At 35.9% G+C, this 27347-nt stretch overlaps 1 protein-coding gene across 2 annotated transcripts in view; it reads right to left on the bottom strand.

Moving 5' to 3' along the window:
- Nucleotides 1–22930, bottom strand: part of lipea (lipase, hormone-sensitive a) — a 34345-nt gene extending 11415 nt beyond the window's left edge. The window contains exons 1-7 of one of the 2 annotated variants that reach the window (XM_056479614.1): nt 22745–22930; nt 17538–17799; nt 15070–15354; nt 14881–14971; nt 10120–10265; nt 7705–7890; nt 2843–2995 (exon numbers count right to left, since the gene is read on the bottom strand). In XM_056479614.1, the coding sequence (XP_056335589.1) occupies nt 2843–2995; nt 7705–7890; nt 10120–10265; nt 14881–14971; nt 15070–15354; nt 17538–17780 (1104 nt within the window). In that variant the 5' untranslated portion in view covers nt 17781–17799; nt 22745–22930. The remainder of the gene's footprint in view (nt 1–2842; nt 2996–7704; nt 7891–10119; nt 10266–14880; nt 14972–15069; nt 15355–17537; nt 17800–22744) is intronic. The other variant, XM_056479615.1, reaches the window with a different exon arrangement.
- Nucleotides 22931–27347: the final 4417 nt, after the last annotated feature.

Genomic DNA, 27347 nt, shown 5'->3' with positions numbered 1-27347 from the left:
CACATGTAGACAAAGAAGACTCATTACCATTTACACCTATCTGTGCCTTTTGTCGACTTTTCAACCACTTTCCTGATTTCTTTAATGGCTCGTTTCCACTGACTGGTACAGTACGGTACGGGTCGGTATGGGTTACCTTTATCAGGCCTGCGTTTCCACTACCAAGGGTAGCCTTTTGTTGGGCGTGGTGTATGACAGAAATTTTCAGTCGACATAATTTTCGCTCTAGAAAATGTCTACAGTAAAGCTGTACGGGTTGCTCACATATAATATGAGAAGCACTTCTCACAAATCAGATGCTTTATACACATAAATACTTCTGTGTAAATGTTTATTATTGACTTTTCTATCAACATGATTTGATTATAATTGCAGATCAAAGATAGTGCGAAATAGCCTACTGTAACGTCTGCAATCATATGAAATAACTAAATAAACGCAGCATATATGAACACATACAGACCCTTACAGTGTCCGATGTATTACCAACTACAGAAGAACTACTCACAACAGACATTTAGTCCTTATTTAGATTCAAAAACAACATGAAATATAGTCTACAGTCAGAGCAGACCTCTCATCTGTGTCTGTAATCTTCAGCAGCACATGTAGCCTCTGTTAGAGTCATTCCATCATTCTGAGTTCATAACAGTCCAAAAGGTGATGATAATAGTTAAACATGGCAGTTTGTTCACGTTTGCTGAAAAAACAATGTGCTCCTTTTTTTTTCTAGCTTCTCCTTTTTTTCTTCACGTGTCACTCTCGTGTTTGTCAGTTTTCTGACTGGATCGGGTTTCAAAAGCACAACAATAATCAAGGGCACGTTATTATCATGAGCTCAAGAAGTTTGTTATTTCAGATATAGACGCGCGACGAGTGCAAGCATCAAAGCAAAACCGCTCACGCTTCAGACTGGCTCGTAAAAAACTAAGGGGCACAGGGTAAATCTGCTCTTTTTTTTGGCTTTGTGGCTGTTGATCAAGACAACGATAAGGTTTGTTTGAGCCCGGATTGAACATGGCTCGTTATTATATGTATATGTAATTCCACTGTAATTTCTCGGCTTTGTATTTTAAACATGGCGGCTCTTTTGTTTTCATTATGGCTTGTTGCGCAAGCGAATGACGTATCTCTGTAAGGGTGCCAAAAAAGTGGTACAGTACGGTTTGGTTCGGTACGCCTTTTGACAGTGGAAACGGCTATAAAAGGGTACCAAACCGAACCGTACCATACCACTCAGTGGAAACGGGCCATAAAGGGACAGTTCACCCAAAGGTGATTTTTTTTATTCTGTTGAACACTGAAAACATGTGAACACTGATTTCCATAGTCGGAATACTAATACTATGGAAGTCAATGTTTTCAGCTCTTTTCAAATATATCTTCTTTTGTGTTCAACAGGAGAAATAAAGAAGTTTAGAACACGTAAAGGGCTAGTGAATAATCATTTTTGAGTGTACTATCGCTTTAAGGCACTCCGGGGTGCCAAAGTCCAATAGGGTAAACTGGCAGTGGGCAGGTTATAGAGGTCAAAACAAAAACAGACATTCTGACACAGAACACGCATATTTTTAAAGGAGAAATCTGGCATTGTTTTTTAGATAAACATGTACGCTAACTTCACTAATCTCAAGGTTCGGATCACACTACGGTTTTTGAGTCACGAATCCAACCATTTTTCGGATCAGCAAAAAAGGGAGCAAACAAATGTTATTTAATTTCCATTTAAACAAACATATTACTGCAAAAACCATTGGTGTTAACTTAACATAATTTTAACAATAATAAACATCAAGAGAAATGCTGAAAAAAAGGAAAATATTTAATATGAAAAATGATCTTTGCTACTGTTGCTGCTAATGCTAAATATAGAAATCGAACATCTTGTACAACATATCATACTTATTTTCAATTAATGATCCAACAATTCAGACATAAATCTTCATGTTTCATTATAGGTGGATCATTTTTGAAAACTTATTCAGTGACATAATTTTGATGGTTGTTTGTCGCCACCTGTTGGTTAAACAATGTAATTTCTACAACATTCACCAGCATTAAGTTCCATTAAACTGTGATTTTAATCTTTATCATAAACATCAGTGTTTATATCTGAACTGTAAACTATTCTCCCAGCACTTCTGTGTTATTTAATTGTTTGTAACTAACTGAAAAAGTGTAAACGCTGAATCTCTCTCAATGAAACGCATATTTCAATGCAGTGCTTCAAAGGATTAATAAACATATGCAAATCATTATCATTTATCATTTATGTTGCGCAAGTTTGATTTGAGATCACGATCTTTTAATGATTAATTATGCAGCTTTACACTGAATGCAATAATGCAGGAAAAACAGTGACAGAAAACACCTTTAAATAATAGCCTAAGAATGCATTTAGGTAGATCCCACCACAACTTTTTCTGTTATCATTATATTTTACAAGGAAGCCAAAATGCTTTCATACACGTGATTTGATTGACACAAGAGGCACAGTGCCATTGTTATAAATGTTGGGTTAAGCCACAAGTTTAAAAAATTATTAATCCGTGGGTTGTGATCCGTTACCTATCTTAAATATCTGTAAACGTAAGATTGTATTTTAAACCTCCAAAACAGTCAAAAACCTACATTTGGCACCTTAAAAAAATAGGTCATTAGGAAGACAGTATGCTATTCAAAAGTATTCGAGTGTTTACACTACCAAAGCAATCAGATTGAATGTATTTCCTATCTCTGGAAGTGACCGAAAGACCCCATTTACACCTGTGTTTAGCATTGACCAAATAGAAACATCTAGTGATCAACTTTATACAAGAAGATGACACTGCCACAGCCATACCTCATGTGATTTTGAAGTCTGTGCAACAAATCCTCCTCCATGGAAGTGTATGAGCAGGCATGGAGAAAGAGGAGCTGTCTGACGATTGAAACCCCCTGACAGGGAGAGTTGAGGACCCTCAGGACGAGAAAGTGCCAACAGTTCGGCACTGTCCTGGGAGAAGAGGTTAAACATGGAGGATGTTAAGCAAAGTTTTTAGCATTAAGGTTCCGTCATTATTCCAGCTTACACCTTGATGTCAAAACGACATTGAATTAACATTGACAAAAAATTATGTCAAAAATGCAAATCGATTTGAGGTCAAAATCTTGAAATCCATTTGAAATCCACACATTGATGCCATTTTGACATCTGAAAGCTTCAATTCCAAATTTACATTGGATTTTGTATACCTACAATCAAGGCTTGACATTAACACCTGTCAACCCGCCAAATGCGGGTAGATTTCAGCTGTGGTGGGTTAAACAGACACTCCCACTAGCCACTATGGCTGGTTGAAAATATTTTTAAAATTGTAGTTTTCTTAAAAGCAGGGTTCAACAATAAATTTGGCCAAATATGCGTACAAATGTGATCTTAGAATCGAGAGGCAGCGTGACTGACAAAAATAACTGTTTGCGCGAGCAAAAGAAAGCAGGTGAATACCGAATGAGAGGATGATCAGTCGCGCGCACAAGTGATGTGATGTGCGTGACTGTTAAAATGCGCTTGTGCTCCCGTTTTACTTGTGCAAAACAACCGTGCCTAGAGCAGCGGTTTTACACCTTTTAGGACATGCGCAAGTTTGGCCAATTTTACTCGCGCCCCCCCTCCAACGAGCCAAAACTATAATGCATGTGCAAACACCATTCACATATTACTTGCTGCGTTTAAAGTGCGTAACATTAATTACATTGAAATATAGATATATGGCTTGACTGATTTAGTGGGATGGCTGAGCTTGTTTCTGTGAGGACAACATGGTTTGAGTCCTGACTTGACTAACCGTAAATCATCTTCAACTGTCAGTAAGTGTCAGCTATAGCCTACTTGCTTTTGATGTACGTACATACAGAAAATGCTGCTTCGCAAACCAAGTTCACAGAGCCCTGACGGTGTGGTTGAAACATTGAGTTCGTTTACATGGACACCAATACTTTTTTAATATAGTTTTTTTCAATAGTTTTTAATACAATTAAGACAATACTTTGATTAAGAGTCACCATGTAAACCGCGATTTTTGATTACCTTAATCTGACTAAAGTCATAACTGAACTAAACAGAAATGGAATTAAGATGTGGAGTATGCATATATTAGTGGCATTATTGAAGTAAACAGTGCAATCAAACTATTACCGTCATGTAGGACTTTTCGCCATATTTCTGAGACAGTTCTAGTTGCAGCCCGCAGCTTGATGACGCAGTTTACCAGGTCTGCTACGTAGTTGACGATCGCCTACACCTCCCCCTACCCTAAACCCAACCATCACAGTAGCATGGGTGTTACCTTAGTGGGCGGTAGTTGAGGATCGCATACACCCTCCCCCTACCCTAAACCCAACCATCACAGTAGCATGGGTGTTACCTTAGTGGGCGGTAGTTGATGATCGCATACACCCTCCCCCTACCCTAAACCCAACCGTCACCGTAGCATGGGTGTTACCTTAGTGGGCGATAGTTGACAATCGCCTAAACCTCCCCCTAACCAAAACCCAACAGTCATAGTAGCATGGGTGTTACCTTAGTGGGCGATAGTTGACAATTGCCTATACCTCCCCCTACCCTAAACCCAACAGTCATAGTAGCATGGGCGCTATCTTCGTGGGCGGTACAAGGCCCATTACATAGTTGACGATCGCCTACACCCTCTCCTCCCCTAACCCCAACGTTCACAGTAGCATGAGCATTACCTTAGTGGGCGGTACAAGGTCTGCTTTGTAGTTGACGATCGCCTACACCACCCCTATTCTAAACCCAACCATCACAGTAGCAAGGTCTGCTACGTTGTTGACAATCACCTATGTCATCAAGCTGTGGGCTGCAGCGAGGATATCTTGATATTTCCTGACAAGATCCACACACGTGGCTGTTGGTAAAAGACCGCAGACACGCACATCGTGAAATGCGTAAGTTTTTTCCATTCCATTCGGTGAGCGTTATTAAATTCCATAACACGCTTCCACCAGTCCTTACTCCTTATTTGCGTCTAATACCCCTGTTTGTCACGGAGGCATGAATGAAAAGTTCATAAATTAAAGTCAAACTGCCAAACTGCAGTTAAGGTCACCCAAAACTCTTACATGAAAGCACTTCACATAAACACCTTAATTACAGGGTAGGCGCCAATGGTGTAGTGGTTAGTGCGTCGACACATGCACTCCGGTGCTCATGGCGACCCGAGTTCGATTCTCACCTCGCTGTCCTGTGCCGGTCCTTCCCCTCTCTCTGCTCCCCATGCTTTCCTGTCAACAATTTCTACTGTCCTGTCCATTAAAGGTGAAAACCCCGAAAAAAGAAGTATATAAAAAAAAAAAAAAACACCTTAATTACAGTTTATTATTATCTATTAAGGCAGTAGTCAGTAGAGTCTCCTAAGTTGGTGAAAGATCCAGACGGGCACTTTTTTGTCAGACGGCTCACCGGTTTTACTTTCATTCACCGTCATTCATTTTAAAAAGCACCTGGTCTATTTCATTTGTATGTTTTACTCGAACACATTAACTCTACCTGATAGTTAAATGTGGAGCTAACATTAATCAGATTCACTCTAGTGAACACATAAAAATCGTCATCTTAATTTACTCGAGTGCACGCCTCAATGTCCAGTGTCCAATGTCCTAGGGGGCGCGCCGTTGCAAAACCGCCCAATCTGGCAACACTGTAAATGTCTTGCTCTTAAAAGGCCCACAGTTTGAAAACATCTGGCCTAGAGGAAATGCAAGTGGTGCGATTGGTTCTTTTTGAAATAGCCTGGACAAAAAGCGATGATCGTGCACCCACAGTCCTGCTGCTTTCAATTTCAAGATTTAAAATATATATATATCCTTTTGTAAGCAGCAGCGTTTACTGCTTTCGTTTTAATTATTTTTTGAACAGATTAATAACAGGCCCAGCATTAACCTTGTGCACGTGATCATCCTTTCATTATCACACGCGGTGTGTTTTTATTACCTGCTTTCTTTTGCTTACAGTTATTTTTGTTAAAATCGTTTAAATCCTCTTTTTTTTCACAATAACTTTGTTTTTAATATGAGATTAACTCCCCATTTATGTGTAGTTAACTGGTGATCTGGGATCTTCAGCCAGGACAGATTATGCATATTTTAGATACATGACAATAATTCTTTTTTAAATGTCTTAATTTTTATATATATTTTTTAAGTTTTGTTGAATTTAAAAGTGCATGTATCCAGCTATATTTTGCTTGTTTTGACACATTTAAAATTTGTGGCTAACAAATAATTAATTATTTTTGGTGTGGTCAGAGATAAATTTGGTAAATCCTTAATTTTGAGCCCTGAAAAGTCATGTGAAATAAAAACTAATTGCAATGCGACAAAACCCATTTGCTCATGTACATTGAGCAAGCTCATACACAACACACATAAAAAGTGAAATGAATGAGGAGGCAAGTGGACATAACACAACATCTAAATCAAATTTAGCATGTCAAAGTCAAATTTATGCATATAAAATATATTTTCCCAACAGCAGAAGTGTGGCTAATGAAAATGGCGAGAGGCTAATAATGCTGGAAATCTACTTGCCACAGTGGCTGGTGATCAAAAAATAGGGGTGTCAAAATTAATTGTTTCTCCGGTGCACTGCGATACAGACTAGGACAATTCAGTATCCATTTAGTAATAATCAAAACCGGTTATTATGTACTGACGTCATTTATCTCATATGCGCAATGTTGCTGTAGCTTACTATGGTGAGGGAGTCGAGTGCGAGTATTTACAACGTTTCAATTACTTAAAAACGCAGAAACTTTACACAATTTCATTGCGTGTGTTCGCTGGATAGTCTTTCACTGACACTTACAGTAGAAGCCCCTAACGTATTTCACAGCAGTTGAAAAAATGAAAGTAAATTCCATTTCTCTCTCTCTCTCTCTCTCTCTCTCTCTCTCTCTCTCTCTCTCTGTGTGGCCCATTTGACTGGCTGCGTGACTTTTCCTCTCCTCTCGGCTGTTACAGCGATCCAGAATCCAGACACAAGCGTTTTCTCCACCATGTATATATATCATGGATCAGCTGTGATCGCTGCTGCAGTGTTGCCAGATGTAGCTGACTGATTCCAGCCCAAAAACTATCCAAAACCCTCTGAAATGCCTATCCAAAAACCACCCAATCTGGCAACACTGCTCCGCTGCAGTTTATCAGTGTCACTCATCGGTGAACAGTGCCTGTGAAGTAAAATATAAAAATGTGTATGGAAATCATCGACAATGCACCGAGATATAGAATTGAACCGAATCGATGGCATGATAATCGTAACCAAACCGAACCGTGAGACCAGTGTAGGTTCACACCTCTATTGAAAAAGTTAATGTCAAGCCCTGCCTACAAAGTATGTAAACAAAATCAAATTGACATCTAACACTAGCATCAAAACACATCAAAAATGTATATGATTTAGAAATGTTTTGGTTATTTTTGACATCAGTGTTAATTGATTTTTTTGACATGTTTTTTGATGTCATTGAGACATGAATGTGTCTGCTGTGTATAAAGCCCCAATATCAACACTGACAATGGAATTTTTAAATATCTTAATGTGTGTGTGTGTGTTTTATTTCCTGAAGTAGCAGTTTTGGATGTACACATTCACAACTGAAATCATCTGTATATATTTTTTTCTTTTTTATAAACCTCACAAACCTGTCCTTGTCGAAGAACGTGTGAGATCAAGCGCACATTGACCGGTCCAGGGCCCCAGTGTGCAACCGGAGGCTTCACAGCGACTGAGAGACTGGGGTCAGAGGCCAGAGGCAAACTCAGACTCTCAGCTGGAACAGTTAGTGTTACATTCACTTGCACCACACTGGAGGTAATCCTTGTCAAACCCTTAGAGAATAAAGGTAGAAAAAAGAAAAACAGTGATATCACAGAGTGATAATTCAATTCATCTTCGGTTTCAATAAACAATAAGCAATAAAAATTCAGGTGTGCATGAGGCTTGTGCACAGAATGAGCAGCAGCTGATTTACATTTAAAGGGGTGGTCCAGAGTGTATTTTTAAGGCTTTGTTGTGTTTTTAAGACGCAAAGCAATGTGTGCTCATGCTTCACTTGTAGAAAATCGCATTATTTTTTCATAGATCTCACTTTGATTATATACAGCTACTCAGCTAACATGAAAACGACTGTCATATTTCCTAGTTCCGCAGGAAGAGGGCGGTCTGATTGTTCAGCTAACATAATGTGCTATGATTCGCGGATTGCTACACGTCACCAGAAAGCGCCACACCTCTACTATCACATGCTTTGCCCCTGTTGCGTAAATACTGCCTGTCAGAGTAGCTGTTAGCCGCATCAATTTGAGCCTGAATCAGATAGAAAATGACACAGAGGACACAGCTGAATATCATGCCTGCTCTCTAAAATAAAATCTGACAAGAGTCTTTCACATATATTTAGGTTATAAGAATGTGCAAGTCTAGTATGAAACATTCACATATCTTTTACAAGTTATTTGAGATGTTGAATGCAGGGAAAGTGGCTGCATAGAGAGACACCGCAGCGCTGCTGAAGATTGTGGGTGTTCACAGCGATTTGGTGGATAAAAATTTCAGAAAGAGCTTTATTGCCAGGTATGTTCACACATACGAGGAATTTGTTTTCGTGACAGAGCTTCTACAGTGCAACAGAATTACAGAGACGGGACAAAAAAACAGATAATAAATATATTTTTAAAATAGAAGTATGTAGTGAATGCAAATATACAAACTGACAAGTGTATGTACAGGTATATTACTATATGCAACATTATATGTGCAGCTGTTATGTGCAAATTGGCATGTAGAGTGTGTTGTTAAATAAGTGTTTATGTGTATAAATGTATAAAATGTGTATAGCAAGTAGTGATTCCACAATTATTATCATCAAGTGTTCATGAGATGTATTGCCTGTTTCTGTGTCGGGCTGTTCTGGTGCGCAGTGCTCTGTAGCGTCGACCAGAAGGTAAAAGTTCAAAGAGGCAGTGTGCTGGGTGTGAGGGGTCCAGGGTGACCTTTTGCTCGCTCTGGATAAGTACAGTTCCTGGAGAGTAGGGAGAGTTGCATCAATGATTCGCTCAGCAGTCCGAACTATTCGATGTTGTCTTCAGAGGCCGGATTTGGTAGCTGAGCCAAATCAGTCAGTTATTGACGTGCAGATTCAATGATGGAAGTGTAGAACTGTTTCAGCAGCTCCTTTAGAAGGTTGAACTTCCTTGAATTTGAATTTGTAGCTATACTGTTAACGGTGCCAAACAGCATTTCCTGCTGTTTACATCCTTGTTTAAGTCCTTGCTACAACACACCATTAACGCTGGACACTATGCATGTAATAGATCAATTTTAACAAACAAAACACTTACAGGTTGTGACTCACAATCCACAGCTTCTTCTATTATAGATGAAGCTGCTCCTTTGAGGAGTATTTAGCCAAATCCAGCTCTGAACTGGGAGAGATTCTGGAAGCTGTCCTTTGTCAAATGCTAGCTATTTCTTTATTATAATTCTCTGGAACATAATTAAAATTAAATTGTAAGCTCTTCTCTCTTTGTGTTGTGTCCTTTGTAAGCCCAAATACAGAAACAGAACGAGCTCTGTGGAAATGCCAGCATTCGGATGGCATTTTAGCTTTCTCTGCTTTAAAATTTAAAGCACCTCGAGCCACAACCCTTCGCTGCGCAAGGTGAATGCGCCTAACCTGAAGGGTTTATCATCTCATTAACCCAGATTTATTTTTCTGTAGTCCCCAAACTTCGTTTGCTGTTGGCTTTGCTAAGCTAACTCTGTAAAAGCCAATGTCTCCCTTTGCATTGAACTTTGAGCGCCTTACATATGTTCACACAGCTACATTACACATCAACTAAAGTTTAAAATATGACATCGTAGTGGACCACCCCTTTAAAGACACACACAGAACAGCATGTATTTACTTGCACCTAAAAGACATTAACAGCATAGGACGATATGATAATAATCTGTTATTTAATATTTTGAGCTTAAACTTCACAGACACATTTTGATGACACCTGAGACTTTTACCATATCTTGTGAGCATAGAATGAGCATAGTCTTGTACTTACTGATAAAAGCTCTGTTTCTGTAATATTCCAAAAGGTTTTCCAAAACTGCATATCTAGATTTTGAGTGATGCGCTCAAACTCTGCCCCCCTCAGCTCAGGGTCCACCACATATTTGCCCGATGTAAAAAAGGAAAGAGCTGCGATGCCTGAAAATAAAGCAAACCTCTCAAATAAACTTGCTTTTAAAAAGCTGGAAGAGCAGTATTTTGTGGGAATAACATACATACAGTTGAAGTTAGAATTATTAGCCCCTGAATTATTAGCCCTCTGTTAATTTTTTACCCCAATTTCTGTTTAGCAGGGAGAAGATTTTTTTCAACACATTTCTAAACATAAAAGTTTTAATAACTCATTTCTAATAACTGATTTATTTTATCTTTTCCATGATGATATTTTACTATAATATGTAAAATATTATTTTACTATGAATATTTTTCGTGACACTTCTATACAGATTAAAGTGACATTTAAAGGCTTAATTATGTTAATTAGCTTAACTAGGCAGGTTAGGGTAATAAGGCAAGTTATTGTATAATGATGGTTTGTTCAGTAGAAAAAATTTGCCTAAAGGGGCTAATAATTATGACCTTAAAATGGTTCATAAAAAATTAAAAACTGCTTTTATTCTACCCAAAATAAAACAAGTAAGACTTTCTCCAGAAGAAAAAAATATTATCAGACATACTGTGAAAATTTCCTTGCTCTGTTAAACATCATTTGAGAAATACTTAAAAACGAAATTAAAAAAATTCAAAGGGGGGCTAATAATTTTGACTTCAACTGTATATGATAATATCAATAATTATGAGACTTGACGAGAAGTTTATAAAACTTCAATTAAGAATTAAAGACTTTAATTAATAAAAAATTATTAATGATTTGTTTTTTCTAATGGCCGGTGGAAAATATTTTTAGTTGCCACAATAAAATTCTAATTTAGCTATTTCTTAGCCACATATTTTAAATAATGTGTAAAAACAAGTAAACTCATGATATATACATATACATTTACAGCATTACTTTTCTTAAAAAAAAAAGACAATTTTTATAAATTATAATAAACTACTATAATAAACAGTGTGTCCAGGGGCCTGTTTCAGAAAAGAGGTTAAGTGAAAACTCAGAGTATTTTAACCCTAAAATGAGAGAAACTTTTAGGTAACTTACTCTGTGAACCTAACCTGGTCAAGAGCAGGTTTTATTCTCTAAACTCAGAGTTTCTGTCGGTCTCCTCCTATTTTTAAAAGACGAAGCGGTATTTCTCTCCTTAGCTTTCCGTTTCCACCCACCTATTTTAATGCTCATTTTGGATATGCGCATAAAAACGATTGATGGAAACGTCATGATGTACATAACTTTTGAAAATAGGCATAAAAAACATGCGCATAACTGAGTAGGATCAACTTTTTATTCGATAAGAAAAGATGCGCTTAAACTAAGATGGAAACACTTTTACTGAACAAATTCCAGCATGTGCATTAAAAAAAGGTTTGTTATAAGAGATAATGATGAAAATGTGTGTGAATAGACAAACCAGCAGGCTGAGCACACTGTAAAACATCTTAAATGTTGTTTTGGTCATTCTAAAACGCCTTAACCGTTTCAGTATTAATGTATATTATTAATTACCTCTAGAGCGTGTCAAGCGTTCTCCGTGTCTCATGGCTTCAAAGGCCACCGCGTGTTCATTGTGTGTCAGCATTGTATTCTGAGGCGCAAGTACATTTATTAAATAAAGAAAAGATTGACGCAGCTTCTTCTACCACAGTAAATTCTGTTTTTACTGTTGATATTTGGCGCCAGTTAATCAGGAAATGATGATTTTGTTCTTTTTGATTCATTGGATGGAAACGCTGCTAAATTCGCACATCTTTTATGCGTTATTCCAGTTTTGCACATAAATTTAATTAATATTTTTGGATGGAAACATAGCTATTGCCTACATTTCAGTCACACAAAGAACAAAGTCACAAGAATGGCTTGTCCTTTTTTAAATAATAATTAGCTTAAATTCGCTGACCTTCATGTACTTTAGCTAGATTAATGGGATTATTACTCATTCTAAAAACTAGTTTTTAGTTCTGCTTACATTCTAAATGTCATATCAACATCTATCACTTGATCAATAATAGATGCAGACACACAAGTGCACTAAATCTATTAAAACGGATCAACATGTATAAAAATGGGAACATGTGTTAAAAATTGTATAAACGCCACACATAACATTACTTATTTTATTATACTTAAATATTTAAATACTTTAAATGTAAAATTACACATTAACTTAAGCAGCTGTTTTCCCAGCTATGTCTCTGTTTCAATGATGCAGTGGTGTTGCTTTTTTTAAATATATGGTCATATTTGCTATAACTTTGCATGAGCACATCAAGTTCACCTGGTGAAAGAAATGCTGATGTCTTTTTTTTAGATGTTGCCATGGTCACACATAATATCTGCCCTCCATTGATAATGCCTTTTTATAGTCGCGGTGTGTGCGCTTAACTCTGAGTTGGTCTACTCAAAGTTGATTGACCCAACTCAGATCAGCTATTCTGAAACCAAAAACTCTGAGTTTTTAATCTCTCGGTAAATCAATTCAGAGTTCAAGTTTAAACTCCGAATTGGTTGAATCTCCTTATTGAAACAGGCCCCAGGTCAGCATCCTCAGATAACTTTAAATACATGGAAAACTTATAAACAAATGTTATTGTAAGGAAGATAATTAAACCAAATTGGTAAATAGAGTTAATAAATGTATCGTTTGTTAAACGTTTTATTTTGTTTCAGTTTTTTTAGATCTAGAATTGTTGGCTGGACTGATTGGTTAGCTTTACATGGACAAAAGAAACATTTATACCCATTTAAAATGATTTAAGACCAACAACACAAAAGCCTAAAATTATATATTTTAAATTTAAGTGATTTTAAGTCTTTTTAAGACCCTGTGGAGGAATTGGGCATTGAAATGCTTGTGTGGAGATTCAGACTTAGGCCCAATCCCAATTCTATTTTTTATCCCTACCCTTTCCCCTTGGCTCTTGAAACAGAGTGTGAAAGGGAGGGCTTCAAATTTTACCCCTAAAAAATGTGAAAGCACTCATATGAGATCGATGATGGTGACTACTGTAGTTATTCCAGTTGCATTATTTTTTGTTATTTATCTTCAGGAAATCACAGAAGGCAATAATATCACGTTATCATAACGATATAATGTGGCAATAAGCTCGTAACTGTGCTGTGCATTTACACAGTGGCCATATTCATCTATGTAAACACACAAAAACAACATTAACATTATAGCAGACACTGTAAAAAGGTCATTCCCAGCCATTACACTTTTTTGACAGGGTATTCGAGTGTCATCGAGTGACAGATGTGAAAGTATGTTGTGGGATTACTATACAGGAGTTATTATTATGGATTATAGATAGCTAAATTTAGCGTTTTTTATTTTAGCAATTATTTTAAAGCATGACGGTAAAACAGGAACGCCGTTATGAATGTATTAAAACATATGCTTGTTTAAAAAATTTGTAATGACAAAAAAATACCAATTTGTGCATCTCCTGATTTTGGTGTGCAGCTATCCTGCCGTTGTAGATGGTGTATTCTGGGAAATTTTCGTACCCCTTGGATTCAAAAGTTAACACTTGATGATGGATGATGGATTATAAAGCGCGAAAAGATAGTGATTGCTCTTAAGAGATAACTACTTACTAGGAGCATGTCTATGGTGCAGACTTGGATTAGTAAATTAACTTAAGTTGCATGTTTTTGGATGGTGGGAGTAAACCGGGGAAACCCACATGAGTACGGTGGGAGAAACGTGTAAACTCCGCACAGACACGTTGGCTGGCTTGGTAAGGACTGAAACCAGTGATGTTCTTGCTGTGAGGCAACAGTGCTAACCACTGGGCCAATGTGCCACCCATCTAGGAAAGGAGGAGGAGTAAGGGTGGACGGGGGATTCTTCAAAATGAAGATGGCTGTGATATGGAACTTGGGGCATTTATAGTAACTTAGGAATCGTCTGATTGGTAAATCATGAATTGGCTAATGCATGACCAGCTGTGTTCCATCATAAGCATGATCCTCTCGAAATTAGTTAAAATCACTTCACTTGTGGTCCTGAAAAATCTCCATTTTAAGGGCTACCAACCCTTAGCCCTACGCCTTCAAGTTAAAGAGAATTGGGACATCCCTATCCCTTCACGTGAACAAGGTTTTTTTGGGGGGGGAGGGGCTAAGGGGTAGAATTGGGATTGGGCCTTACATTGCAACAATGTCAGCAACAATACTCAGGTAGGCTGTGGCGTTGACAATGCTCAATTGGTACTAATGGTCCCAAAATGTGCCAAGAAAATATCCCCCACATCATTACACCACCACCACCATCCTGAACTGTTGATACAAAGCAGCATGGATCCATGCTTTCATGTTGTAAACGTCAAATTCTGACCCTCACAGAATCGAGACTCATCAGACCAGCAACGTTTCTCCAGTCTTTTATTGTGTAATTTTGGTGAGCCTGTGGTTTCCTACAGTAGGAATTACAGTTCCTACCTCAGTATTGTTGCCTTACATTGACAAAAACACAGATATTACAATAGAAAAACAGGACTGTAGAAATCTGTAAACTTGGCATATAACATTTAGACATAAATCCATGGCACTCCTATCTAAGTGATGTGCTATTTGCAAGCAAAACAAACACACAATAGTAAATACTTGGATAAGCCTCTCCAAGTCTGCACTTACCTAGCCCAGTCTGCTGTTTCTTGTAGTTTTCTCCAAAAGACACCATACTGATCACCACAGTCTGTAGAAAAGGCCTGAGAGAGGGAGAAAACTTGGAGAAGAGACAAAAAATACCTTTTAGTGATGTTAAAAAATACATTTAATAATGGGTGAACATTTGTTAAAAGATAAATATTCCGATGATTTCACCTGGAAGCCCAAGCAGCGGCCATAGAAACAGGCTTTGTGCATGGAGATGTATTCTTGCACAAACCTCTCGCTTAAACCTCCTTCCTCTTGTGAATAGAGCTGACCGTTGGGATTGTCATTGAGTAATATCTGTGCCAGGTAAAGTAATGCCCGCAGTTGGCACAGGGCACTACAGTACGCTTCCATTTCTGCCACATTATGGTCCATACGGAAAAATGCCCCAGTGCAGTTTGATGCAATGTAACGGGCCTTTTGGGTAATGTGGATAACACAGGAATGAACCACCTATCAAAAAAAGAGAAAACAGTCAATGATGACCTTTAGTGGATATTAAAGGGGTAGTGAATAAAAATTCTGTCATAATTTATTCTCTCATGACTTGTTTCAAACATGTTAGAAAGATACAAGGAAGATATTATGAAGAAAGCTGGACAACCTGTAACCATTGACCATATTCTTTTGTGTTCAACAGAACAAAAAAACTCAAACTGGTTTAGTAAATGATGGCAGAATTGTCAATGCATTTAATCAGCAAGGCAAAGTTGTATAAATTGCAGATATATATATATATATATATATATATATATATATATATATATATATATATATATATATATATATATATATATATATATATATATATATATATATATAGCCACCAATTTCTATTTAAAGGAAAGAAGAACACATTTCTAAACATAATATTTTTAATAACTCATTTCTAACAACTTATTTCTTTTATCTTTGTCATGATGACAGTACATAATATTTGACTAGATATTTTCCAGATGCTAGTATTTAGCTTAAAGTGCAATTTAAAAGCTTGACTATGTTAATTAGGGTAATTAGGCAGGTTTGGTTAATTAGGCAATAATTTTGATTTCAACTGTATTTACACTTACCGGCCACTTTATCAGCACTATATTTACACCTGTCCATCTGCTCGTTAATGCAAATTTCTAATCAGCCAATTACATGGCAGCAACTCAATGCATTTAGGCATGTAGACATGGTCAAGATGATCTACTGCAGTTTAAACAGCATCAGAATGGGGAAGAAAGGCGATTTAAGTGATTTCGAACATGGCATGGTTGTTGGTGCCAGACGGGCTGGTCTGAGTATTTCAGAAACTGCTGATCTACTGGGATTTCTCTAGGGTTTACAGAAAATGGTCTGAAAAAGAAAAAATATCCAGTGAGCGGCAGTTCTGAGGGTGCAAATGCCTTATTGATGCCAGAGGTCAGAGGAGAATGGCCAGACTGGTCGAGCTGATAGAAAGACAACAGTAACTTATAACCGAGGTATGCAGACGAGCTTCTCTGAATGCAAAACACGTCGAACATTGAAGCGAATGGGCTACAGCAGCAGAAGACCGGGTGCCACTCGTGTCAGCTAAGAACAGAAAACTAAGGCTACAATTTGCACAGGCTAACAAAAATTGGACAATAGAAGATTGGAAAAACGTTGAGTCAGAATTTGGCGTCAACAACATGAAAGCATGGATAAATGCTGTCTTGTATCAACGGTTCAGGCTGGTGATGGTGGTGTAATGGTGTGGGGGATATTTTCTTGGCACACTTTGGGCCCATTAGTACCAGTTGAGCATCGTGTCAACGCCACATCCTACCTGAGTATTGTTGCTGATCATGTCCATCCCTTTATGACCACAGTGTATCCATCTTCTGATGGCTACTTCCAGGAGGATAACGCGCCATGTCATAAAGCACGAATCATGGTTTCTTGAGCATGACAATGAGTTCACTGTACTCAAATGGCCTCCACAGTCACCAGATTTCAATCCAATAGAGCACCTTTAGGATGTGGTGGATTGTGAAATTCGCATCATGGATGTGCAGCCGACAAATCTGCATCAACTGTGTGATGCTATCATGTCAGTATGGACCAAAATCTCTGAGCAATATTTCCAGTACCTTGTTGAATCAATGCCACGAAAGATTAAGGCAGTTCTGAAAGCAAAAGGGGGTCCAACCCGGTACTAGTCAGGTGTACCTAATACAGTGGCCGGTGAAATATAGATATATAATTAAGCAGCACAACTTTTTGCTGTCAGCTTTAACAATAATGAGAAATGTTTCTTAAACACCAAAACTTGTATATTTGAATGATTTCTTAACATTTCTGACACCTACAACTAGAGAAATGGCTCTAAAATGTTTTTTTTTAAATAAAATTGTAATATATTCTATTTCTGTATTTATTTATTTATTTATTTATTTATCACATTTTTTGATCAGACAAAATACAATTTTGTTCCACAGCAGACATTCTTGAAATAAAATAATAACAATAATTTATAGTAGGTACCTCAACTAAATATTAAACAAAACTTAACAAAAGTTTAACAAATCACTAACATTTATAAAACCAACCACTAAATTACAGCCTCTCGCCAACTAAAAACTTTTACTGTTATTAAAAGATTTGCAACCACCAAATACTATTGTTACCTTCACTAGAGTCCGATATCCATTTCCTGGGGTCTGTGCATCCAAATCGAAATGATGATAGACGGTCATAAATCCAGTGATCAAAGGTTCAACAGCACGACCGTGTTCCTGAATCTGCTTCATGACTCCCAACAGACGCTCAGCGGCGTCAGCATGTGAAGAATTACTGGAGGATCCATTCAGAGTCGAAATAACATCCGAACAAATAGTCTGTAATCCTGCGAATACATGCTTATGGTCCATATCTGACAACCTGAGACAGCTGGAGATTTAAAAAATGATCAGATGAATGTAAACAGAGCAGGTAACAAAGAAACAAAACACAAACAATACAACAAAACCCTGTGACAGTCTCATGAATATAAACTATTGTTGTTCTAGAGAGAGAAAGCAGAGCCTGACCGGCCTGTGTCAGCGAATACAAAGGCTCAATGTTGGATCACATTGGCGTATTCCAGCAGAATCGAGTCCTTGCGTCATTAAAGTTCAAAAGAGAGACGATTTTCTGAACACTCTATATTCATAACACTTGTAAGTTATAGTCAGTGTTTTGATTATGACATAGAATTCAATGAAAAGCTTTTAAAAGTATCAGATTATCCTCGGCTATAATTACTGGAAATGGTGTTCCAGAACATGAGGAGAACATGAGGATCATGTCTGCCATGACTCTAGATCTCATGAGGCAAATAAAAGAGCTGCTTTAATGATTAGATACAGTCAGACTAATCGGTTATGAGTCATGACCAGTGGTGTATTAATTGAAACATTTTTTTTTGCCCGCGGAAATGCGGAAATTTGTAAAAGAAACAAGACTCCAACTCCGCTTCAGATTATACACTCAAAAAATAACTTCAACTTTTAGCTGCTCGATAAAACGTCTTATTTACAATTGATCTGAACCAACACAATTCTTAAGTTTTTTGGGGGACAACATAATTGTTTTCAATTAACTTAAAATTGAAAAAATTTAAAAGTTCAATCAACTTAAAATTGTAAAAACTATTTGTGTTAACTGATTTCTGTTGGGACAACATGAAGCAATTGTGTGGAACAGTGTACACTCAAAAAATAACTAACTTTTGCTGCTTGTTCAAACTACTTATTTAAAATGAGCTGAAACAACACAAGTCTTACGTTTTCTTTTGGGAAAACTTAACTGTTTTATGTTTAATCCACCTAAATTTGTAAAAAACAAAAAAAAAACAAACAAACTATTAAGTTAACTTAATCAATTTGTGTTGGAACAACATGGAGGAATTGTGTGGAATTTTTTTACAGTGTAGCAGAGATCTGAATTATTCACTTACAAACTGCAGCCACTGTTACAGACAAGCAGATCTCTTTACTCAGCAAACACTTCAACGGTCTGAGATTACCATTTACTTTCGCTCTTTTACACACACATCAGAGTGCGCTGGCGAAAAACAATCACATCTGATCAATAAATCAACAAAGGCACTTTCACACTTTGATGCCATCTCCGTTTAAGGGTTAGTATGGACATTGGGACATTATGTCACTTATAATGTAGTATATCAAGGCTATGCTATACTTTAGGTCTCCGCTATAATATCCGGATTTTGAGTAGGTGTTTAAATGGTCCTAGATGACTACTTTGATGAATAGATGTCCGGCATGCAAGATATAGTTAATATTACAGTTAGGTAAAGTATACTGAAACCATATGACTAAAATAGTTTTTGTTGCTCAGTTTTATTATTATTATTTTAATAAATATATATATAATTGTCATGATAGTTTGACAATTATTTTACACTTAGTGTAAATAATATGAACTAAATGTAATGCAAATAGATTTAAAATAATAAAAGAAAACATTTTGCAGCCATATTTTTACACAAATATTTTAACGTTTTATTACCACATTTTATTTTGTTTATCAGAAAAGTAAAAAATCAATTAAAAAAGCTAGAATTCAATAATAGGCTATATATTCAGTGAGGAAACACACACGCACACGCACACGCACGCACACGCACGCACACGCACACATATATATATATATATATATATATATATATATATATATATATATATATATATATATATATATATATATATATATACAACAGTTCTGTCTGGTTCTTAAATCTGATTGGCTGATAGCCTTATGATATTCTGCAATAACAGCCTCTTCACTCTTGTGTATTACTCCGTCCACATAGAGTGGCAGCAGATCAATAAACTCACTACAGTTTGACAAATATTGCAGCTGTTGGACAACATAAAGGCTTTTTTAGTGTATTGAGTGTGAGATGGGGCTCACATATCAGAAATGTATGTATTTTGTGTTGGCAATCTGTTTGTTTCCAATGAGTCTTCTGTTTTTGCTACTACAAACTAGTTCAGTAAACAGAAAGAAAGAAAAAATGCCCGCATGTGTTTAGTGTTTTTCCTTATCGCAAACACAACAGTAATCTGGTAGTGTTGGCGCTGCTTTGTTTTTTTGGAGTTAATTATTGTGATCTCCCGACTGCAACAGAGAAATACTGGGAAATCTCTGTAGACTGATGGCATTTTATGCCGTTCAGCCTTATAATCTTAAAATGTGAGCAAAATAACCTGTTTTGTCATCACTTTAGACATTACGCTAGAAAATCATTCAACTACTAGCTCTACAGTGACGTTGGTGAATTAGTATATATAAATATTATGAATTAGTATATATGCTGGGATCATGATAAAAGGTATTCTTTCATATTAAAACCACCTTTGGACTTAACCATTTGTAACATTCATTCATTTTCTTTTCGGCTTAGTCCCTTTATTAATCTTGGGTTGCCACAGCGGAATAAACCACCAACTTATCCAGCACATGTTTTACCAGCTTTGGGCTTGTGGGGGAAACCGGAGCACCCGAAGGAAACCCACGCCAACACGGGGAGAACATGCAAACTCCACACAGAAATGCCAACTGATCCAGCGGAGGCTCGATACAGCGACCTTCTTGCTGTGAGGTGACAGTGCTACCCACTGCACCACCACGCCGTCCCATTTGTAACAGTGACACACAAAATTTCAATTTTAGAAACAGTTTTTTTATTTTTGCGATGTCGCAGCTGAACAACAGCTTGAATTACCAAGACAATGATCACCTCAGGTACAGATTATGACCTTTTTTCCATGTTAAATGTGAACAGTGTGAGTTTGAATACCATTTAACATGACATTTATTGCCATACTGAAAACAGCAGAAGATCGTTTGTTTCCTATTTTTGAAAATTAATTAACTAGCAAATGGTTTGAAAATGAAAGTAGGTAACAACATCCGTCACTCATGTACTTTTAATGAGCTTACATTGGTTAATTGTGTATTAATTAGATTATAACCCCTACTGTTGAAAGTTCAGTGGCTGATATTTAGATGAATGGCTATAGCATTTAAATGTTTCTGTCGTGTTGAGTCACATCTAGTGTGCGCAGCCAAATTGCTTATCGCTGGAATCTTGTTGTGTCGTTTGTAGTTAGTAGAACATTGTGTTATTGTATAGCCTCCCATAGAGAATATTAATAAAAACTACATTAGTAAACGTAGGAATAGGAGTGCATTATTAAAATAACTATATAAAAATAACTTAAATAACACAATAAAGTCCACAAACAATTCTAATATATAAGAAGTATACATACATTTAAAAATAATTAAATATATGTACGTAGGGTGTCACAGTGGCGCAGTGGTTCAAGCCTCGGCTGGGTCAGTTGGCATTTCTGTGTGGAGTTTGAATGTTCTCCCCGTGTTGGCGTGGGTTTTTAAATAATAACCTATTAATAATTAATAACAACCTATAGACAAATAATAACAACAAATTGTTTAAATAACTAGTAATATTTATGTTACAATTGTAATAATTACAATATTAAGAGCAATAACAGACAAAGAATTATATACAGTTATTATATACAGACAAAATTATTGGACATATTAAATTGTAATTTTTTTCAAATATTTCCCTTATTTTTTAGCTAAATATTTATATAGTTTGCTTTAGTTTGCTAATTTAAACAAATACAAACCACTTTTCCATATTGGGGCTGCACAGTGGCGCAGTGGGTAGCACATTTGCCTCACAGCGAGAAAGTCGGTGGTTCAAGCCTCTGCTGGGTCAGTTGGCATTTCTCCCCGTGTTTTCGCATGGGATTCCCCCGGGTGCTCCGGTTTTCCGCACAGTACAAAAACATGTGGTATAGGTGAATTGGGTAGGCTAAATTGTCCGTAGTGTATGAGTGTGAATAAAAGTGTATGGATGTTTCCAAGTGATGCGTTGCAGCTGGAAGGGCATGCGCTGCGTAAAGCAAATGCTGGATAAATTGGCTGTCCACTGTGGCGCCCCAGATTAATAAAGGGACAAAGCCGAAAAGAAAATGAATGAATGAATGAATGTTCCATGTTGACTTGCCCAATTTACCCAATAATGAACCTAGTTAAGCCTTTAAAAGGCACTTTAAGCTGCATATGAAAGTATACTGAACAAAAGCTATTAAAATATTATGTACATCGCAAAGGCAAAATAAATTTGTTATTAATTATTAAAATGGCTGCTGAAAATGTATTTAAAAAAAAAACTTCATTAAACAGCACTTAGGAAATAATTAAAATTAATCAAATATTTTTAAAAAGAGCTTATCATTATGTCTTCAATCATATATATTTTATAATACTGCATCCCTGCCTTGAAATAATTAGTTTTTTATGGATTTCATTTTACGTACTATTAAATTTAATAATTTATTGTTGAAATTCTTTCCAAGATTTGTTTTGTGTCAGCATCAATTTACTTTAGCAGACATCACACACATTAACAATAGGCTATTCGAATATACAAATTACTTCCAGAGAGCAAATATTTCCCCTTAATGGATCAATTCTACCCAGCTCAGTGCTTAACAATAATGGTTATAGTGTGGTTTTCTTATAGTAGTCAAGTACAGTAGCCTACTACTGCTTACAGCATGTAATAGAAGAAGATCTGGCAACCCAAAGTGCACGTCGACGAGCTTGACAAACAGCTCCAGGGTGCGATAGGTTTGCTCATTAACTTTCAATGCGATGAAACAGATATCACGAAACCTTTTTGGTATGGTGGCCCGTCACTCACACATATAAATGACAAGGACTAAGACCACACTCCGTTCCAACTAACTTTTTACTTAGGCTGAGAGGATTGTTGAAGAGCGCTTACCTTTGCTTACCTGTCACTCACTGAACTCCGCCGCGCGTTCAAGATGCGCGTGAACTGCGAGAGATCGCTGACAGCATACCGAACAGCGCGCTTTTTCAGAGGGCTATCGACACTCGTACATTTTCTTAACTAAACACGACTTGACAGAGGATGTCTTGTGCTTTCGCTTGCTTGTGTATCCTCTTCCGTCCCTGTCAAAGTTTCGACTAACCCGCAGCATCATGGGTACACGAGTTCAGTTCAGAGTCCTGTCGACACATGCACGCGCGTGACGCGACTCTTCAAGCTTGTATAGATAGGTTAGTGTTTATCATATATAATACACAATGTAAAATCCAAAAAGTTAAGGTACTTCAGACCATTTGATGAAACCGATTGCAACAAACCATTTAAGTTCAAAAACTAATCCAAATGAGTACTGTGAACTTAATCAATTTGAGTAAACGAAGCAATTTGAACACAGTAAAACCCGATAAATGAAGAGAACTCAAACCAACTGAGTACTGTAAAACCTAACAAGGTTTTGCTTCAAGGATTGCTACAAACCATTTGAGTTGAAAAAAACTAATGTACTGTGAACTTACTCCATTTAAGTTTACTTAAGTTAACCCATTACCTTCAACACTGAGTCCAAACCTCTTTTCAAATGAGTAGAATTAACTTTCAGTAAATTCTGAGTTAACTACACTCATTTCATTTAATAAAGTTGACTTTTGGGTTTTACAGTGTAGTGTATTTGTATAGCATTGGTATAGATGAGTCTAATAATAATATTAAGTCTTTATATACTTGTTCACTGCTGCTCTTATAGTTGTGTAAATTGCTTCCTTGTCCTCATTTGTAAGTCGCTTTGGATAAAAGCGTCTGCTAAATGACTAAATGTAAATGTAAATATAGACTAAATCTGTGGTAACATTTTGTGGTAGGCTATCATGGGTCATATTAGTTTATTTTTCTTTAGAAGATGAATGCTTTACTGTTAATATTGTTTTTGTAAAGTGTTCAATAACATTAAGCTGTCAAAATGATATAAATGTAGGCTGTGTGATGTCATTTATTAATAACAACTTGTTGACTAAAGCAGTGTTCCTTGTATTTACATCCAAATCTTACATGTTTGATAAGTCCAAAATAAGCTTAATGTATGTCAAAGTAAAATATATTAAGTTACTTAGTAAAGTACTATAATATATGAATAAGTTAGTAAACTACTATACTTATAGTATTAGATTATTATTCTTATTCTTATTATAATAGCTATATTAATTTGTATGTATGTATATATGTACATACTACTCATAGCCAGCCTGGTGAAAAGGGTGGCTTTTTTCTGAAAAAGTAGACTTTTTTTACAGTTATTCTCCTTTTTATGTAATTATGAGGTTTAAATACTTCAGTTAGTAACATTTTAAGCACTATTTTTAGCTGGATTAGCTTGTTGGATGGTCATCAAAACCACAATTTTTGATGCACCAAAAATATTTTCTAAAGATTTAGAATCAAGAAACATTAAAAACTACAGTTGAAGTCAGAATTATTCGTTCCCCTTTGAATTCTTTTTCTATTTTCAATATTTCCCAAATGATGTTTAACAGAGCAAGGAATTTTTTACAGTATGTCTGATAATATTTTTTCTTCTGGAGAAAGTCTTATTTGTTTTATTTCAGCTAGAATAAAAGCCATTTTTAGTTTTTTTAAAAAACCATTTTAAGGTCAATATTATTAGCCCCTTTAAGCTATATTTTTTTCTGATAGTCTACAGAACAAACCATCATTATACAATAACTTGCCTAATTACCCTAACCTGCCTAACCTGATTAACCTAGTTAAGTCTTTAAATGTCACTTTAAGCTGTCTAGAAGTGTCTTGAAAAAAATCTAGTAAAATATGATGTACTTTCATCGTGGAAAAGATAAAATAAATCAGTTATGAGTTATTAAAACTATTATGTTTAGAAATGTGTTGAAAAAAACTTCTCACTGTTAAACAGAAATAAAAAAAAATAAACAGGGGGCTAATAATTCTGGAGGGCTAATAATTCTGACTTCAACTGTAAATATTTTTAAAATACTTTATTTATACTAATATAAATACTAATTTATTACATCATATCATTTGAAAACATAATTGTTGTTTATTGTCATTTATTCAGCTTTCCTCGGACAGAATTTGGCCATTTGAATAAAAAACATTTAAAACATAATATTAATAATGTAGAGCTTCACAATTTTTTCTAGCCTCTCTTGTAAAAAAGTAAATAAAAAAATTCATGGATAACAACAAAAGCCTAATTTATTAAAATTTACTTTAATATGGGCTGCTTTTGGTGCATTGCACCTTTTCATTTATCTTTTTTTCTTCATTTGATGATGGCATAGCAGTCAAAATAGGACAAATGAGCTCATTTATGGGGCAAGTTCTGGACCTTTGTCAGTGGGCGGTGGGTCTTTCAAACCACTCGAACCCCCCTGGCTACTGGACCAATAGAAGACATATATACAAATTTACAAATATATAACACATTTAGTATTTTTTTTGTACATAATTTAATAATATAATATAATGTAATATAAATAAATAGAAAATTAAAAATAAACTTCAAATAGTTTATAAAACGTTTTTCAAAGAAAGAGTTTTTTCTTCACCACATTGACTCAGGGTGGCAGTCAAGCCAAGAAATTTGACTCTATATTCAGCATGATACCCTCTGCTGGTCTAAAAAAGATTTTTTTAAATTTATTTTTTTATTGGAACGTTCTGCAAGAATACAGAGATATACAGAAAGTGTATAAATCCTATAACAAAAAAAATAGACAACAGAAAAAGAGAAGAAAAAAAAGATTAAGCCAGGGGTAATATGAATTACAAAGATCACTTTAAATCTATTTTAAAGCAAGGTCACAGTGATGTATAAAAAGTTACATAAAATACAGTCAGCTAAGTTGTAAGATTCACATAGTGTTATTGATTTTAAAGCTTTAACATTGCTGGAGGTAGAGATTGTATTCAAATAATATTTCAAATCTTTACAAAAAATAGGAAAAAGGGGTTTTACAGCAAATATTTGCATTTGTGTATAAAAATTTTTGCTAGTAAAATAAATAAATTGATTAGAAAATATTTATCTTTTACTTTATCAACATGATGAAAACAAATAAAACATCCTTGTATGACAAAGAAAAATTATCTAAAAGAGAGACACATATGAATAAACTAAATTCCTTCCAAAAAATCTTAACATGGGCACATTGCCAAAAAAAGTTGATCGACAGATTCATCTACTATTCCACAAAAGGATCAAAGGGATCCTTCTCGGGAAGCATGTTTTTAAATATAAACACTCACTGGATAAACTCGATGTAGCAATTTGAAGGAAACCTCTTTAACCTTATTTGTGATTAAACATTTGTTGGGTAAAGACCACACAATCTTCCAAGGAATGTCATGAAATAAATTATTCCAATGAAATATGACATGAGGAATAGAGGTTATTTCATTCTGAAAAAGATGCCGAATCTTACTATTTCTGAGAGAAGGCTTAAGCGTGAAACAATTTTTTCCATTCACTGCTTTACAAGCATTAATCAGTGAAGTAAAGGGAGAACAGATTTAAGAGAGTTTTTTAAGTGAAGTTTCATAAACTAATTTCGAGAGGAGCACGTGATATGATTGAGCACATCTGGCCACTTATCTGTAATCAGTAATAATCCAATCAGAGTGATCCTAGTTTACTATAAATGGATCATTTTCTCCCTAATGTTTTATCTTCGTTTGGAAGAATCCCCCCTTCCACCCCTTCTCTCCTCCTTTTCCTCCCTTTTCGAAAAGGGGGAGCTCTCGAGACCTACCTGATCTCGAGTCTCCTGATATGCTTATCGACCGGGCGGGAGCCCTGGGCTCAAATATCTCCGAGCTCAGGGTTCTCTCCCGGGACAGCATGCCAAATCAGCTTTATACGCGAAGCATATCTAAGTGGGAACTCATGAAAAGGGCAATAGCTCCACTGGGAATTACATCCATGACTATGGCAAACTCTCGTGGGGTTATCGGAATACAGTATTTAATTAAGAACTCAGAATAAGAAAGTAAATGACCATTATTGTTAAAAAGCTGAGAAACTAAGCAAATGTTGTTCTTAAACCAATTAGGAAAAATATATAGATTTATTTTTATAACAAATATCATGTTTATTCCAGATGTAATACCTATGGGGACTGAAGTTGTGTTTAAATATTAGATGCCATGCCAATAATACTTGTTTATGGAAATTGGATAATTTAATGGGAAGTTTAGAAATATTATAATTAAATATTAACAAAAAAGGGAGACCACCAAATATGGAGAAAATATACTTGGGAATCGCATTCCAAAGGGAATCAGGATCATTCAAAAAATTGCCTCAACCAATTTGTCTTGAACATATTATTTATAGAAGAAAGAAAAAAAGATCATTGATGAGCTTTTAACATCCATGGAGCCTTCCCATGACACTAAAGATGCAAAAATATATATATTTGAGTCAGAACAGGGATCCTTTTGAAGGCCTTCAGTTATAAAAGTAACAAGTAAACCAATGTTTATCCTGTAAATCCTTCCTTGCACT

The sequence above is a fragment of the Danio aesculapii genome, chromosome 19, assembly GCF_903798145.1.
Source record: "Danio aesculapii chromosome 19, fDanAes4.1, whole genome shotgun sequence".
NCBI lineage: Eukaryota > Metazoa > Chordata > Actinopteri > Cypriniformes > Danionidae > Danio > Danio aesculapii.
Note: the sequence above shows the minus strand (reverse complement) of the source record. Positions and strands in the feature narration are given on the sequence as shown.